The following is a 17,765-nucleotide window of genomic DNA, read 5'->3' as shown; positions in this document are numbered from 1 at the left end:
GTTCATCTATTCTCACATAATACTTCCTATCAATGTTCCTTATTCTTAAAGCTTAATTATATATATAACATATAGTTGTATCTATTACATATAATCTATAAAAAGTACATTTATCTTAAAAATCCTTCAATTAAAATATAATAATGGATTATATTTTCAAATACTATTCAAAGTAGTTTTCAAATATAATTGAAAAGAACAGTTAGTTCAGGGGCGCCTGGGTGGTTCAGTCCATTAAGTGTCTGACTTCGGCTCAGTCATGATCTCATGGTTCATGGGTTCAAGCCCCAGGTCGGGGTCTGTGCTGACAGCTTACTCAGAGCCTGGAGCCTGCTTCTGATTCTGTGTGTGTCTCTCTCTCTGCCACTCCCCCACTCGTGCTCTCTGTCTCTCTCTCTCCCTCAAAAATAAATAAACATTACATTTTTTAAAAAAGTTCAACTTCCATTTAGGAATTATTTGTAAAATAATGTTGACTGTGTAAATTAACAAGAAGGTTAATTCTAGTATTACTTATGCTTAGGCATTCCAAAGCTTTTTTTGTAAATAAAATTAACTATATTTTTACGAAAGAAAAGCACTAAACAGAAGTACTTCAGTTAAATTGGATGATTTCCTTGTTTCTTTGCCTTCGTATAACCTAAGTGGCAAATCAACTACTTAAGACATCAATGCTGATGCAGAACATTTAAAGGCAGATTCATGCAGTGCATGGGCTTCCAGATGAAAATGGATGAAAAAATAAACAATTCCTTAAAAGATACAGAAAAAAAAAAGTAAGTGAGCTCATGATCCCCAAAAAAGGCAAAAAAAAAAAAAATCTGTAGATCAGCAGTGAGGTGGATTGTCTAAGTAAGGATTCTATATTATGCATTCTGAGTCACACCACGGGCATACATTTTATCATGTTAATAATAAGCAACAGGTGCTTAAGGGGGAAAACAGATAGCACTTATTTTCTCTATGCCCTCCTGAAGTTATCTTTACAAAAAGATAATGATCTTACTAGAATGGTAATGCTAAAACTTGCTGTATTTTAAACAGATAATTATTATATTTTCATGTATTGCGTGTATTTCAAAACAGATATTTGCTAAAAATATTTCCATAAGTATTTTACTTAACTTTAACATATACTTTTGATGGATTTTTTTCCCCAGAGATCAAGTAAGAATAACTGAAAATACTAGAGCAATAAAATGCTTTCCTCTTTGTCTGTAGAAGCTGGCTAAATGATTCCTGGAATATTTAATTATTTCAGGCAACTCAGCTTGCTTCCATAGTTTAAATCAAACACATTTACAAACTGTCTGAGCACAACTGGTGGCTCTAAATAATTCAATAAAGTAATTTGAATAAAGTCAGAGAATACTAAGTTCGAAAATATATTAAAGTTTTAAAAGATATTTTAGAAAAGAAAGCCTAAAATTTATTTTAAAAGATTTTCAAGCACCCATTAAGAAATAAAATGTCATTATGCGAAGCACTGTTCAAACACTGAAAAATCTTCAATATTTTTTTTTTTCCAAACGAGAATATGATAAGCAGAAATTCTTCCCCAGGTTTAGAAATATCTCATTTGCTCGCTTGCTTTTTTGATTGTATTCAATATGAGCATAAACTTAAATAAAACAAATGTGTAAGGGATTTCACTTAGAAATAAAATGATGTTTAAGCTTTGTTCATAAAGAATATAAGACAAAACCCTTCATTAAGTATTATCATTATCATTACCATTTTTCATCCCAGCACCCATGCCTAGTGTCAATGAGCTACATCTAATTTTGAAGTAAAAATGAGCGTTTCTTCGGGAATCCCTCTGCCAGAATCAGCTACGTGTTGTGGCTTTTCAGTTAACACAGGTTGGGGGGGGGGGGGGGGTCAGGAGAAGGGGTTAGGGGAGCCAAAATGAAAACTAATCTGTGCTTCCATTTATTTTCCCAAATCGTGACCGGGCGACAGCGGATGAAAGAAGTTAACTCATCTCCACGTAGGGCTGTACAGATGGACTCCACGAGAAATTCTCTGAAATGTCACAGTAAAGGTTGGCGATGTGTCTGTGAATCACTCTCGCTTCCTTTCGGGCCTTCCGGGTTTTAAAGGGTGGGCTGGGGGCGGTGAACGACTGCCACTGCCCGGGCAGCGACCTCACTGGGACATCCAAGTTGAATGCGTGGAGGTGAACCGCGCTCCTGATGCCCGCGGCTCTCTCACTCGGCTCCATTCAGATCAGATAGTGGGGGGGGGGGGGGGGGGGGGGGGGAGAATGACCGGGGAGTCACGGCCACTGGCTCCGCCGCCAACGAACGTCCCTAAACCAGCCTCGGTCTTAACAAGCCTCCAGGAAACTCCCCAGGGCAGTCTACAGTTTAACCCTTCCAGAGCTACCCCCTGCGAAGAAGTCCCTTTCCCCCTTCGCGACCCTCTCACCCGGCGGGCTTTACGGCAGTGATTCAATTCGGAATAAAACGTTATCCAACGCACTGTAAACATGTCCGTGTCAAAGTTAATGCCGAAGCACAAATCTGATCAGCAATTGTATGTCATCAAGAGCCGTTCAACTTCTGCCGACGGGCGCGGCCAAACAACCTCCCGCCCCTTGGAGAGCCGGCATTTATAAATCTTACATCTTCCTACCTCCTCCCTCAAATTCCTTAATGGACCATTAGTAACGGGATCGATTCTAGTTACTTTAGTAGCAAGCACTGCACAGCAAAGGCGCATCTGCCGTGTTTACTATTGCCAGAAACACCATTCAAAAGTTGGGAAGGTTGAGCCAGCACTTGGCAAACCTTTGGGGGCCGAGGGAGGTGGGGAGACACAGTGGGAGAGCGAGGAGGCAGGAGGCGAGCGGGAACCTGGTGAGACCCGAACTCCAGTGCACCAGCGAGCTCGCCGTCCCCTTGCACTAGCCAGGAGGGGGGCATCGGAACTGCCAACTTCCGCAGACCCTGAGCGCCGCCGCGTCTCCCCAAAGCCCTCGCCTCGGAAAACCGAGCCCACTGCCCACCCATCCCCAGCCGCCGCGGCCCCCGCCTGGGAGTAGCGCGCTCTTGTGCCCGGGGACGGGGGTGCGCAGCACTTACGTCTCGGAATTTGTTCCACTGTCCGACTTCCTTGTCATACTGAGAGATCGTGGTGAGCCATTGTTTATCGTCCAGAAAATTACCGCCGTCCGACCGCCCCCCGGCCGCAGCCACCGCCGCGGCAGCTGCGAGAGCCTGACTGCACCAAGCGGCTGCACACACACACAATACGGCTGACACCTTGAGCATCTGGGAAAGGAGACACAACCGGGGGGCCCGGGTGGGGGGGCAGTGTCAAAGAAGGGGTAAGAAGACCGGGATACCCCGGGAATGCATGCATCAGCGACGACAGGGGTAGAGGGAGGAGGAGACGAGCGGGGACGGAGTGCCCCCTCCCCGTAGGCTTTACCCCCCAACCCGCGCACTCACACACACGCAGACCCGCAGACCTGGGGGAGGAGAGGTGGGTATGAGGGAGGAAGCCCCAACCGCGGCAGCCCGAGGGGGCAAAAGAATGCTTCCAGGCACATCACCTTGTTGTGAGCCCGCACTGAGCTCGCAGCTCCTGCTGGAAACGCAGCCCGGCTCTGCCAACTCGCTGCTTTCAGGAGCTGCTGCACGCGCCGCTGTCTGGAGCGGTCCACTCAGCTCTCTGCGCCAGGCGCGCTCCCCGCATCTCCACCTCCCCCCGCGCGCTGTTCCCTCGCTTACTCCCTTGGCTTCACCCCTCCCTCCCCCAGCTCCTTTTTTATTTATTTTTTTTTCTTTTTTTTTTTTTTTTTTCCCTTCCTCTCCCTTTTCCACCTCCTCCTATCCCACCTTCCTCTCTGGATCCGAGCTGCCGTGGACTCCGGATGCGACGGTCGGCTAAAGGCAGAGGATGCGGTAGCTCTTCGCCCAGGAATCCTTATCTGCTTTATAACCTCTCCCCTCCAGAAGAGGTTCTCATGTTCGCGAGACTGCCTGCACATTCTCTCTGCTCCTGGACCGATTTAACACGAAATATACTGTATCTCTCTTAGTTGCCTCGGCTCTGCGATTTCGAAGCTGGTCACTCAGACGTGGGAAATGAGATCTGAAGAAAACTTTATGCATCACCAAGCCAAGAATCCCTTGCACTTTAGGTCCTGAAAACCTCTTGGACTGAGCTCCACCCTAAGGCAAAGCCATAGCTGCAAGGGTCTTGGGAGATGTGTTTAATACCGAAAATTTAAGGAAGGTTTGAGTGAACTTCTGGATTATGACAAATGGCAGACTTTTCACTCTTTAGTGGAAGTTCTTTTCTTTTTTTAAACAGAGAATCATGAGTGGGTAGGAAGTTTGAGTACACCTAAATTTTCCCCAAGCTGTAGATTATTGCCCCTTAAAAACTCATTGACAAGTGCATTTTATGCTCTAGGACCTGAATCAAAAAATTTTTAATCTTAATCTATGTCTCCCTACTGAAGAATGAAAGAGCATTTTCAACACCCCACACCAATTGTGTACTCCAAACCTCCATTTATGACAAAATACTTGGCTTTTCATTGCTTCTCCTCATATTCAAAATAAACTGGAAGGAAATTAGTAATTAGTGCCCTCCCCCAACGGATTCTGATGAGAGAATCTCTCCCACAGACTTAGAGGATTTAGATGAAGTGAATATTATATGTAAATCAGAAGATCTGTGGAGGCTAAAAGACCACAATAATGTTATATATCTCTGAATTATTAGGGGTTATTTCAACTAAAACTGTATCTCTCAAAGCTATGACCTTTGCAAATTTCATGTGGTTTCCAAAACTTCAGGAGCTAGTTCAATAGCAGCAGCACCTTCCATTCATATTTCCCATTTCGGGCTCATACAACATTTGTGTAACTCTTGTCAAACTATACCAAAATAGGAATCTAACAGGATAACTAACAATGATTTCTATTTTTTGTAAATAATAGGATTTAAAATGAATCTATCATATGTAAGTTAAATGAAAGGAAAAAAGATATTTTCCTCATCTGTCACCGTTCTCACTCTGATGAAGGGGAGAAAAAATACCCAGAATCTACAATTGCAATTCAGAGATACCCTGATTGATGTAAACTCACATCAGATAACTTAAAAAAAAAAAATTAATGTTTACTCATTTTTGAGAGCGTGAGTGGGGAAGGGGCAGAGAAAGAGACAGAGGCACCGAATCTGAAGCAGGCCCCAGGCCCTGAGCTGTCAGCATAGAGACCAATGTGGGGCTCCAACTCAGGGACCACAAGATCGTGACTTGAGGTGAAGTCAGACACATAACCCTCTGAGCCACCCAGGCACCCCATCACTTCAGATAACTTTAAAAACACTGATGTGCACTAATCCTCCAATGATATTTATTTCAGTTTAGTCACAGCTGGCTTTGTGATGTATTTCAGAATATTCTAATTCTTGTTTAGGGCACTGTTTAGATAACCATTGGGAAGTCCTACCTTCCACCTATCTCTCTTTCTGCATTCCATCCTTCAGCCCTCTACAGCCCTGTCTTAACCCCTCTACCTCAAAATTTGAAAAAGTATTTTCCTCTTAATTCAATGAGAATACTTTAACATTTTTTAAAAAATTCATTCTTTTTTTAATTTAAATCTAATGCAAAAGGCACAAAAACTATGCCTTAGATGACTCTATGATGCCCAGCAGAAGTTAATAATTTTTAAATTAAAAATTACCTTCTAGCCTTTGTAAACTACCTTTTATAAAGAGACATGGTTTTGCTCTAAAATATTTGATGAGGGATAATGCTCTAACACTCCCCCACCCCCATTGTCAGCATCTGTTATATATGTTAACATAGTATATATATTCATTTACCCCAAACTGCATACATTTCATTGCTGACTCTGACATGCTCACAGAATCTCTTCGCATCTAGTTTTCACTGCTTGTACCTATCTTTGGAGAAAAGCCTCTAATAGGGTATCAAACTCCATATCTGACAGTAGAGCAGGATTTGCCGACAAACTGCAGGTTTGAAATGCTGTTAAGTCAAAAGAGATAGAACAAGTGCATTTTTGTGGGTTCAGTTCATCGACTACTACTACTCACAGAGCTCCTTGGACATCTACCTTTCTTCCAAAGCCACGCACCATTGTTAAGGCTAAGTTTCTGGGCAAGTTAGTAGTCAGAAAAAAAGTCTACTAAGTGTAATAGTTTGATGTATTAATCACAGGGAAGTCTTCAGTTACTCTATGTAACTGAATGTTTGGGTCTTCAAAGAGCCTGCTTTCAAAATTTAAATAATCCTGAGAGAATTCACACTTCAGTTAACACCTTGGTTATCAGTTAACACCTCAATGGAGATTAATTGAAAGCTTGCAGGAGAGCAAAACGCAGCAGGGAAGGATACAGGAAGAGTATTAAGTGGGAGGTAAAATATGGGAGGAGGAGTAGGAACTTTGCAAGTCAAGGTGGGTTGGTACAGAGGAAAATAACTCACTGCTTCCCAGTTCTATTGAGAACTTTTGTGGGGAACTGGGAAAGCTAAAAAAGTGCAAAGTGGAGTGGGGTGTTCTCAGAGGGCAGAATAAGACACTGGTGCCAGAAGTAAGTAGGGAGCAAGAATTTGGTTTTGTGTTTGAGATCATATTTTACAAAAGTGGAACACGTATGTCTTCAGTTTCCCAGTTCCTTTACCGGCACTTCTGTCACTGTATGCCAGATAATTATTCACGTACCTTTATGAAAAGCCAATATGAAGGCCACTCCAAGCTTGAGCCAACCTCTATATTTGTTTCCTTCTCCTTTTCACTCTTTTACTAAACATTAAGTCAATCAATCAACAAACATCTGTTACCAAATATTTCCAAGATTTTCGTAAAAATTATTTTTATAATAAATCTGTTTCTTTTCCAGATTCTCTTACTCTCATTTTTAGATTTGCCATAGTTCTAGAACAATAAATACTAAGTATATGGTGACAAGGAATCCACTTATAACCGCCTTTGAGATTGGGATCTACGAAGACCTTAATGGAACTCCATATGTTTTAATTCACACATGTGTGCGTGCACACACACACACACACACACAAACACACACACACAAATATCCCTTAGTTGTCTTTCATAGGTTACTTTCCTTCTCAGCTACTATAAAAACATGTTATTCCTAACTATCCTGAGCCTATATAGAAAGGTATAAGTCACTGTATCTTCCATGTGCCAGGCATGCCCAGGATCCCATAGTTAGTAAACACAAAGGAAGGGTTTTTGAGGGGCTGTGAAGTTCTCAAGAATGACAATGCTACATTGCTTCTAGGTTGTCTTTCTATATACAGAAACATCTCTGTTTGGATCTTGTGTTTATGTTCTTAAATTCCACTTCCCCTGTTATATTTCCTCCTCCACTTGTTGTGCATTCATTTGACTTAATTTCAGGCAGAGTGAGGATTCATCTCTTGGTAGTCAAAGAATGGGGGGATGGTTAAGTCAAGGAGCTTGCTAAGCTAAGACAGAAATCACTCCACTTCAAGTGGGAATACCTTAGTCCCTCACTCAAATGACCTTATTCACTCAGACCTCTAGTCTCAACAATATCAAGCCAGGAGCCCAGCAGGCAATCTACCTGCTTGGTGGAAAGAAAATTAATCAAGACTGCCTCCATCTCTTAGGCCAGTGAAACAAATGTTTACCTTTCCAATGCAGCCAGCTGGTGGAAGGTAAGGAGAGATGGGCAGTAAGGGGCTTTGTAGAGTATCTGAAGTAACCAGAAGTTTGGTTTAATGATAGATGAGTTATTCTAAAGGCACAGTTTGGCTATGTCTGAAATATTTCATTATAAGGTGAAGGAAACATGACAATCTATAAAAGTCAACTATCTAGAGTGGTGCCTTATGCCAAATCCGTGAACTATGAGCTTGAATTCAGCATATAAAAAAAGTGAAGCAAACTCTGGATATTAAAAATTCAGGAGAAAATTAAAGATCTGCCAACATCACCATAAAAGCATATCAGGAAGAAGCATTCAATGTCCTCATTCTGGGAATTTTATTTACTGAAAATTTAGAAGTCTTATAAACCATCTGTGTTTGATTTAACAGAAAGTAGAACTAATTATTAAGATTTGCATTAGGTGCATAAAAAGTAATTTTTTTTTTTTTAAAACTAGAATAGAATTGCCAGAATAGTATAATGGTCTTTGCTGTTTGTTTGCTCATTTGTTCTCAGAGACCAACCCCACTTAAGCAAACTTAGAAGATATCAGATATCTAATTTGATAAACAGGCCCTCTTGTGATTTAACTTAATCTAAAACATTGAGTAGATAAACAGACTTAAAAGCTGTAATAAACATAGGAAGCACATCAATCAGTTCAATTACTGTAATTCTTAAAAATGCATTTTTCACCATTTAAACCAGAGGGTGAATCTGATTAAATTAATTGATTGCTAAGTAGATGATACTGGAAAGTGTCCAATAAGGCAATTAAATTTGGTTTTACTTTATACTGAGATATATTTCTTGACTATTTTTAAGGAAAAATATAAATTTTATTGAAGGGTATAAACAACTGGCACAAAAATGGTTAAAATAAAATGTACAAGAATATTTAAGCGATAAACTCTACATATACCCAGTAAGACACATTCTTATACTAGATTTATGAAATTTTAAAATCTGCAAGTCAAAACGATTTTTACAAATACCTCTTTCCTTGAAATTAAATACAGACTTTTTTTTTAAATTCGTTCGACCTGCAGATTATTCATATAGTAACCTTTATATAAGAATTTGTGTTGAGTCAGAATGTCATTTGGAGTGGTATTCTGTTCTCAAATGGCTGTAGAGTTTCTAAATCAAGATCTACAAAGAACCTGTTTATTTTCATTTTTGTGAATTTTTGTTTATTTACTTATTTTTAGCTGACTAATACAAAACAGACTTCGTATATCATTCTTTATTAAATTATTACTGGTAACCTATTTTCAGAGGATAAAAAGTATTCCAAATGATATCAAAAAACCTTGACACTTAATTCTGTCCTCTTGGATAAATGGGGTGTTCTCTCCATAAGAAGCAATTGTGTTAAAAAAGAGAATGCTATGTTATTGTCCATAATGTGTGTCAAGAGTCCTGTACTCTATAGGATTGCTGAAAATAAAGGAAGTATTTAATTAGAAGTTAAACAACAACATGAAACAATTCACAAATAATGTAAATTCTTCCTCTCTTAAAGTTAAAAAGCTGTTCTCTTGCTATTTACCTTAAAAATATTTATTGATTGCTCTCTAAATGCTATGCAATATGCTTGAAAGTGCTCACCATCACTTATCATCAGGAAAACGCAAATCAAAACTATACTGAGATATCATCTCACACCTATCAGTATGGCTAACATCAACAGCACACAAAACAACAGGTGTTGGAGAGGATGTAGAGAAAAAGGAACACCTGTGCACTGTTGGTGGGAGTGCAAAATGGCTCACCCACTGTGGAAAATAGTATGGAGCTTCCTCAAAAAGTTAAAAATAGAACTATTTTATGATCCAGCAATCACACTACTATTTACTCAGAGAATATAAGAACACTAATTCAAAGGGATATATGCACCCTTATGTTTATAGCAGTACTACTTACAATAGCCAGCGTATGGAAGCAGCCCAAGTGTCCATCCATAGAGGGAAAGATGAAGAAGAGATGGTGTATACATATACATATACATATACATATACATATACATATACATATACATATACTATACACCATCATAAAAATGAATGAAAACTTGCCATTTGCAATGACATGGATGGAGCTACAGAGCATAATGTTGCAGGAAATAAGTCAGAGAAAAATAAATACCATATGATTTCATTCATATGTGGATTTTAAGAAACAAAACAAATAAGCAAAGGGGAAAAAGTATGAGAGAGAGAGAGAGAGAGGAAGAGAGAAATCAAGAAAGAGACTCTTAATTATAGAGAACAAACTGATGATTACCAGAGGGTATATATATATTTTATATATATATATATATATATATATATATATATATATATATATTATATATATATATATATATAATATATAGATAGATAGATAGATAAATTAAATAAAATAATTGGAAGCTATTTTAAGAAAAAATAGCCACCACTTCCTGCCAAGAATGGCAAGAAAATCAATAAAAGACTATGATTATCTATCTTGGAATATCATTTGTTATATTGATACAATTCCTCTTTTTCTTTAAAGAGCTCAGATATTGAATCTGTGATTGGCATGTCTTTGGTCTTATGACATGGATGATGGGAAGAAAATGTGTGAAAAATAAAACTTCTCTAGTGGCAAAAATATATATATGAATAAGCTGCTGCATGATCATATTCCACAAGAACTCAGACTCTTGTTGATTTAAATAATTAAATTATTAATTAATTAATTAATTAATAATTAAATTTAAATAATAATTTAAATAGAGTATGATGAGTTTTAAGATAGGAATTATGTTGAGCAAGTCTCTTCCTGAACCAAAAGCACGACTCAGTGAATTGTCACATATAAACAAAATTTTAGGAGCACCTACATGTCTCAGTCGGTTAAGCATCCAACTCTTGATTTTGGCTCAGGTCAGAATATCACAGTTCGTGACATTACGCTGACAGTGAAGAGCCTGCTGTGGATTTTCTCTCTCCTCTCTTACTGTCCCTCCTTCAGTCATGCTTTCTCTCTGTCTCTCTCTCAACAATAAATAAATAAACTTAAAAAAAAAGTTTAGAGGTAGACTTGATCTCAGACAAATAGCTCAAATAAAACTATTGAAGACCAGGTTTCTCCACCATGAGCCAACTTGATAATATGAAACTCTACCCCATCAAATTCACGTTTGTTCATGGTGTTAATAAATGGCTGGGCACAACATTTGCCTCTTTGAATCACATTGGTTTTGACTTGGTTAAATACCCAATCCTGAACAAAGGCCTGTGCCAAGGAATATTGGAGGTCCCAGTAATAGTAGGAGCAGTGATACACAACAGACCCTATCAAATCTTTGATTTGTGAGGTGAGGACGGACTAGTTCCCTGAAGCAAGGAAGGTCAGAGCATGGTCTTAAAAATGCCAGTGTCAAGGGTGGCAAAAGTAACAGATTTACATCAGAGGTCTGTGGAGGATACTGTGGAAGCAAAGACACAGGTAATTTAAGGGATAAGACTTATTGCCCTTGAAGGATGAGTTATTATCCAGGGGAATTATGATATAAATAACATGCCTTTTAGAGGAAAGAACACAGGTAAAATTAGAGAACTATGAAATAACATGGTGATCACATTTTTAGGTGTTTTGTTCTGTATCAAAACTATTACTTAGACACAAATAGAATGGACAACCATATCTAGAAAAAATATCAAAGCAAAAAATATTCCCTCTTAAAATACATCTTAAAGGTGTATTTCAATATAATTTCAATAGTATAAAATTCCTCACTTAGTTGCATAAAATACTTTCCAGTGTTCACAGATACACAGAGATTTCCCCTGTGAATCAAGAAAACACTTATTTTTTAGAACATAAAGAAATATAGCATAACACATCAATACTGCAACTTTTTTTTTTGGTAGAGAAATGTTTTTGCTCTTTTTATTTATTTATTTATTTTTGAAACAAGCAACACTAATTAAAAGGATCTGCTGTACTAATGAAGCTCTGGATTACAATCAACAATATAGCTCAATTTGGTGTACGTTGTACTTTGAACTGAGATATGGAGACATTTTTGTTGACTTTTTTTTTTTCTTTTGGGAGCTTATTAAATTAGAAGTTTAATTTCTTTACTTAGAGTAAGACTATTCAGTTTGTATATTTCCTTATGGTTACAGACTGGTCAATAGTAGTTTTCAAGGAATTTGTAAGTTCTTTATAAATAGTCAAACAGATGAGTGTGCATTTATAATATTCCCCAATTACCCTTTTCGTGGATGTAGGATCCTTAGTTATAGCCCTGATATTAGGATTTCTGACTTCTTCCCATGCTTGTCAGTCTTGCTGCGATTTATAATTTTAAGTGGTTTTATGAATAAATGACTTTTTTGTTTCATTTATCTTCTTTATTTTTCAATTTTATTGATTTCTCCTTTTATCTTCACTATTTCCTTCCTTCTGCTTATTTGAATTTATTTTGCTCTTTTTTTCTAATTTTGCAAGGAAAGAAATCAGATTATTAATTTGACAACTTTCTTCTTTCCTAATTATAAGTATTTAATGCTACAAATTTCCCTCTATGCACTGCTTTAGCTGCATCTCACATATTTTAATGTGTTGTGTTCATTTCCATTCAGTTCCATGCATTTTTATTTCCTTTTAAATGTCCTTTTTGACTCAGAGATTGTTTACAAGTGTATACTTTTATTTCTAAAGATTTGGAGGTTTTCTTATTCTTTTTCTGTTAAAGATTTCTAATTTTATTCCATATTGTCAGAGAATATACTCTGTATGATTTTAGTTCTTTTAAACTTATTGAGACTTATTTTATGACCAAAGATATAATCTATCTTAGTTTCTCTAGATATTACAATATACATATTTAACTTATGACAGTCTACTGATATGGAAATTTTAACTCTTGTACCTTTTATCTCAACAAAGTATAGAAACCTGGCTTCTATTTAGGTTCAATTACCCTCTCCACTTTCAAATATAATTGTCTTAAGGATTTCCTCCACATATATAGGGTATGACTTAGGTGATGTTATAATTTTGCTTCAACCATCAAATATGATTTAATAAACTCATGAGAAAAATAGTCTATTTTGTTTACCCTTCCTTTTAACCCATTCCAATGTTCCTATTTCTTTCTGAAGTCCCAAGCCTTCTTTTGTTACCATTTTATTTGTCTTTAGAAAGTTTTTAGCCATACTTCAAAGATAATTTTGCTAGTGAGAATTGCTTTTAGTTTTCTTTCATCTGAGAATGTCTTTATTCCCTCTTCACTCCTGAATGATAATTTCACCAGATATAGAATTCATGGTCGACAGTTCTTTTCATTCAGCACTTAAAAACTGTGTCATTTTCTTCTGTCCTCCATGGTTCAGATGTCCACCGTCATGTGAATTGTTCTCTATAAGTAATGTGGTCTCTCTCTAGCCTTATTTTAAGCAAGCTTGCTTGCTTTCTTTCTTTCTTTCTTTCTTTCTTTCTTTCTTTCTTTCTTTCTTCTTTCTAAATATTCACTGATTTGATTTATTTGGATATATCCTAGTTAGTGTTAACTCAGTCTCTTGAATCTGTAGGTATGTGTCTTTCACCATATTTGGGAAGTGTTCTTTATTTCTTCAAGTACCTATTTGTCAGTGTCTCATTCTCTGTCCTTTCCTTTCCTTTAATGCAAATATGTGGATATTAGTTCTTTTGTTTCACATATCACTGAGAATCTACTTTTTTGGTCCATTTTCTGATATTCAGATTAGAGAAATTCAAATGATGTGTTCACAGACTCTCAAGTGTGCTGACTCTATTCTTTGTCATCCTCATTCTACCAATTATCCCATATTGTGAGTTTTTTTTATTTCAGTTACATTTTCGAGCTTTATAATTTTCATATTTCTATATAGTTATTTTTATAATTTCTATTTCTTTAATTTTCTATTTTCTCATTTGTTTCAAAGGAATTTGTAACTCTTTGCTGAAGCATTTTTATGCTTTCATAATCCTTATCAGATAGTTCAAACAACTGATTTTATCTTGATATTTGTATCTGTTAAGTGTATTTCTTATTTTGGATATTATGTTATGACTGGTTCCAGTTTAAATTCTTTTAAGTACGCTGTTTCCTATGAAGTTATAGTCACAGTGTTAGGTGGATATATAAGTTTAATTTCCCATTTGGACCCTGCCAAAACCACTACTTGCAAAATGGGGAACTGATTTATATTCATACTGCCTCTGAAGATGGTTGGATTAGAAATTCAGTCCCTGCTAACATCTTCCCAGCAAAAATGAGACTTCTCATTGCCTCTGAGTTTGGAACGTGGGGAGTGGAAATGAGAGAAGTAGCTGAGTTCCATGGTGGGCACTGATGACATCTGGATAGAATCGGGTGGAGGATTCACTCATACTTCTTTGTTGCTGCAGAGTAGGGATGGAAGATCAGCTTCCCTGGAACCCATTGACACCAAGAAGATGTTGATTAGCTCAATCTTGATGCCTGTTCAGGTGAAAGCTCACCTCCACAGTGAAACTGAAGGGAATAGGGTAATACATTGGTGTTGGGCTGGAGTAGGGCAGTTATTGCCAAAAAATATGTTCTGTTAGTAGGCCATCCTTTTCTAAGTCCTTGGTCTTGGGAGAATAAGATTTTTAGAGTGGGTTTTTGTCTGTTCCCATTGAAGATTCCAAGTTAGAACCTTCTGTAGTGCCTTGTCTGTGATATACAGGCAGCAATAAGGAACCCAGGACTCATCTGCATGGTCTTTCTCAAGATCTGCTGTCCCTAGGCAACTGCCTTCTAATTTCCACCGATGAGAGTCTTCCTAGGATTATTTTTGGAGATATGTTCAGAGTTTTTCAGCTAAAAGAAGGAGAAATTGGGAGAAATAAGGCTTCCCCATTTTTTATCAGAACTAGTAGTCTCTTGATTGTTTTTTTTTTGATAATTTACTGACTTTCTAGGTAGAAAATGATGGTTGCCTACACTAATGTCCACTTCCATTATCCCTCTTTATAACAGAACCCCAACGTTTAGCTAGATATATTATCATAAATAATAAGAGATTATGTTTTTCAGCCTCCTTGTCAGCTGAGGGAGCAACAGAGTTCTACCCATGGAAGCCTAAATAGAAACATTCACTGAGACTTCCTTGAAATGTCTTTAAAAGGGAAAAGGTGCACAATTTTGCCAAGTACTCTCTTTCCTGCTGCTAAAATAAATACCTGGATGACTAGAGCTCCATGAGCCATCTTGAGATCTTCATAATGCAAGTCAGTTGTTGAGGATGGCAGAACAAAAAGATAGGAATGGTGATTTTAAAATATGTCTGCAAGTGTTTTGGACTTAGTGACTCATGTCTTACAAATAGAATATGGATGCAATAGTGCTATGTGACTTCTGAGGCTAGATAATGAAAAGAATAATTTCCTTCTGGCTTTCTGGCTCTCTCTGCCTATGTCTGTCTGATTATTTGTTTTATGGGAAGCTAGCCACCGTGTGGTGAGAACACTGAAGAATCCTTTATAGAGAAGAACTGAGGCTCCTTACAATTAGCCATGACCAATTTGCCAGGCATGTGAGTGAGCTGCCTTGAAAGCGGATGCTGTGGCTCCAGTTAAGATGTTGAATGATTGTAGTTTTGGCCAAGACTTTGACTGCCACTTTATAAGGGTCTCTGAGCCTGAACTGTCTAGTCAGCTGGTCTTGAATTCTTTATCTACAGAAAGTGCGAGAAGTAATAAATATTTAGTGTTGGCTGGAGGAGCCCAACTTCAAGAAGGCTATACAAGCAAGGTTTTAGCTTCTGTTGTAGATAGCTAGAACTCAGAAAAGCTCCTCAAACAGGAAGTGGTTCAAAAAAGTAACATAAAATATAGCAATCTTTCTCCACGTTTACTTCGAGACACTAATTTAGAGATTCTATTTAGAGTGATGATTGGCAATTTTTTAGTTATTGTATGGGGTCAGGGAGTAGCTGAAAAAAATAATTGGTATAAAAGATATTTGTAGGGAAAAATTGTTAATTGACAAGACATACCTTTGATTTAGCATAGTTTTTCTGAAAAATAGAAATAATCCCTCATGAAATTGTAAGATACATTAATTATTAGTTATACAAATTATAGGACATATTGACTCTAAAAATGTAAAAATGGGTGTTGAGGAATAATGTGTTATAAAACATAGGAAATGCTTAGATTTTGAAATGTGGGTTCTAGAGACAGAAAGAAACAAGTCCAGCTTCATTGTTTAATGGATGAGGAAATTGAAGTTCAAAGAATAAATATTATCCCAAATGATGAAGTTGATTAGCAACAGAAGCCCTCAGGGGGTATATTCTTTCTGATCATGACATAAAAGTAAAAGCTTAGACAGAATTGTGTTTAACTATGATGGGTTAAGTCTATGCATTTATCTCTGGTTCCTTAGAAAGTCTCAAAAATAATAATAAAGGAACAAACATGTTTTAAGTGATTTGCACACACACAAAAAAACATCCAAACACAACACCCAAACAATTGTACAGGCCAACAATGTGGTAAATCAATTAAATGGAAAGGCTGGAGTATTAATGTAGGGTCTTTGAATTTTATAGTCTATGGACACTCCATTACATTAAAAAGATGTCATACTGTAAACAACTTTCTTGTAAGGGGAGTTCTGTTCTCAGGTGTGTCTGCTATTGTGAAAGTGAACACTTTTTTGGGCCTCCTTCCCTTTTTATAACTAGAGAATTAGATTAAGCAATGTATTTTCAAATAATAACTAAAAGATGCGTTTTATGTTATGGCACAGTATACACATAGCATACTCATTCAAACATACCCACGCATGTTTCACAAAACATCACACCTTTACTGCATAGATAACACAATTCATATTACCTTGATATTTTCTGTATTATTTCTTTCAGTTGTATTTCACTTTGTTAAAGCAGAGAGTGTTTATATAAATTGCCTAACTCACAAATGGGTTTGACATGCACTTTTAAAAACATTAAACTGGCTTTTTTAAAAACTTTAATCAAAGTGATGCATGCTGTATTTTAAAAGATAAATCATTCTACATGGCTTTTTATGGAAAACAGTGACTTTTCTCCCTTGTCCCCATCTATTTTTTTATTTCTATGTTTCAGCTTTTTAATTTTGCTTTTATTTCCACATCCCTACATTATATTTATTATTTTTATTTCTATAGTGTTAGGTATTTCTTATTGATTTTCCTCGTTTCCTGCTTTTCTCTACCATACCCTCTAACACACACACACACACACACACACACACACACTCACACACACACACATACACATTCTTATCATCCTCCCATCATCCCAGTATAGGTGTATTGTAATTTTTGTTATACAAATACACAGCTTTTCCCATCACCTGATGAAGTAAATTCTTTTCACAGTTGAACCATATAATAAATTCTAAATTCATTCTTGCTTCTTTCTTTTTCTTTCTTTCTTTCTTTCCTTCTTTCTTTTCCTTCTCTCTTTCTTTTTACAAAATTGTTTTCTTAGAGTTAATAATTGTATTTTCTAGGTTTTTAAAAGATATTTAACACTTCAAAACTTTTCACCAATTATTTCAATCTTCTCTCAAGTTTTCCAGAGAAAATCGTTTCACCAGTTTTATCTTTCTGAAGAAATCTGATTTGGAACCATCTGACTACTTTCATCTGGACTGTTTGTCTTCTCTATAGGTAGACAGCTGTCATCCTGACATTAACCTTCATCACCACTCTGCAGAGTCCTGATGCCTGTCTCCTGTAATTGATCTTCCATTTCCTATGCCCATGTCTTCCTCTTTTTGGTGTTTGCCTATGTTTGGTGGAATACATAATCTAGTAACTTCTCTTATGAGTATACAAGGAAAATAAACAATTTGAAATTTCAGATGTTGATCCAACCCCCAACTGTGGTTGATGACTTCTCTTGATATAGATTTCTAGTTTTAAAATGATTATTATTCAGAATTTTTAAAGTATTTCTCCATTGCCTTTTACTGTATAGTGTTACTGTCTGAATGTGAATTCAGGATGATTCCTAATTACTTTACATGTGATTTTATTTTCTTCAGATATAT

General features: G+C 36.9%; 1 protein-coding gene across 3 annotated transcripts in view; it reads right to left on the bottom strand.

Annotated features, from left to right (window-relative positions):
- Positions 1 to 3,974, bottom strand: part of SPOCK3 (SPARC (osteonectin), cwcv and kazal like domains proteoglycan 3) — a 478,289-nt gene extending 474,315 nt beyond the window's left edge. The window contains exons 1-2 of one of the 3 annotated variants that reach the window (XM_053901147.1): positions 3,846 to 3,974; positions 3,087 to 3,275 (exon numbers count right to left, since the gene is read on the bottom strand). In XM_053901147.1, coding sequence (XP_053757122.1) covers positions 3,087 to 3,275 — 189 coding nt within the window. In that variant the 5' untranslated portion in view covers positions 3,846 to 3,974. Of the gene's footprint in view, positions 1 to 3,086; positions 3,276 to 3,475; positions 3,496 to 3,559; positions 3,694 to 3,845 lie in introns of those variants that run through there. The other 2 variants (XM_019441052.2, XM_053901146.1) reach the window with 2 other exon arrangements.
- Positions 3,975 to 17,765: the final 13,791 nt, after the last annotated feature.

The sequence above is a fragment of the Panthera pardus genome, unplaced genomic scaffold, assembly GCF_024362965.1.
Source record: "Panthera pardus isolate Hobbes unplaced genomic scaffold, ASM2436296v1 HiC_scaffold_13, whole genome shotgun sequence".
NCBI classification, from domain to species: Eukaryota; Metazoa; Chordata; class Mammalia; order Carnivora; family Felidae; genus Panthera; species Panthera pardus.
This window is presented reverse-complemented; position numbering and strand designations above follow the sequence as displayed.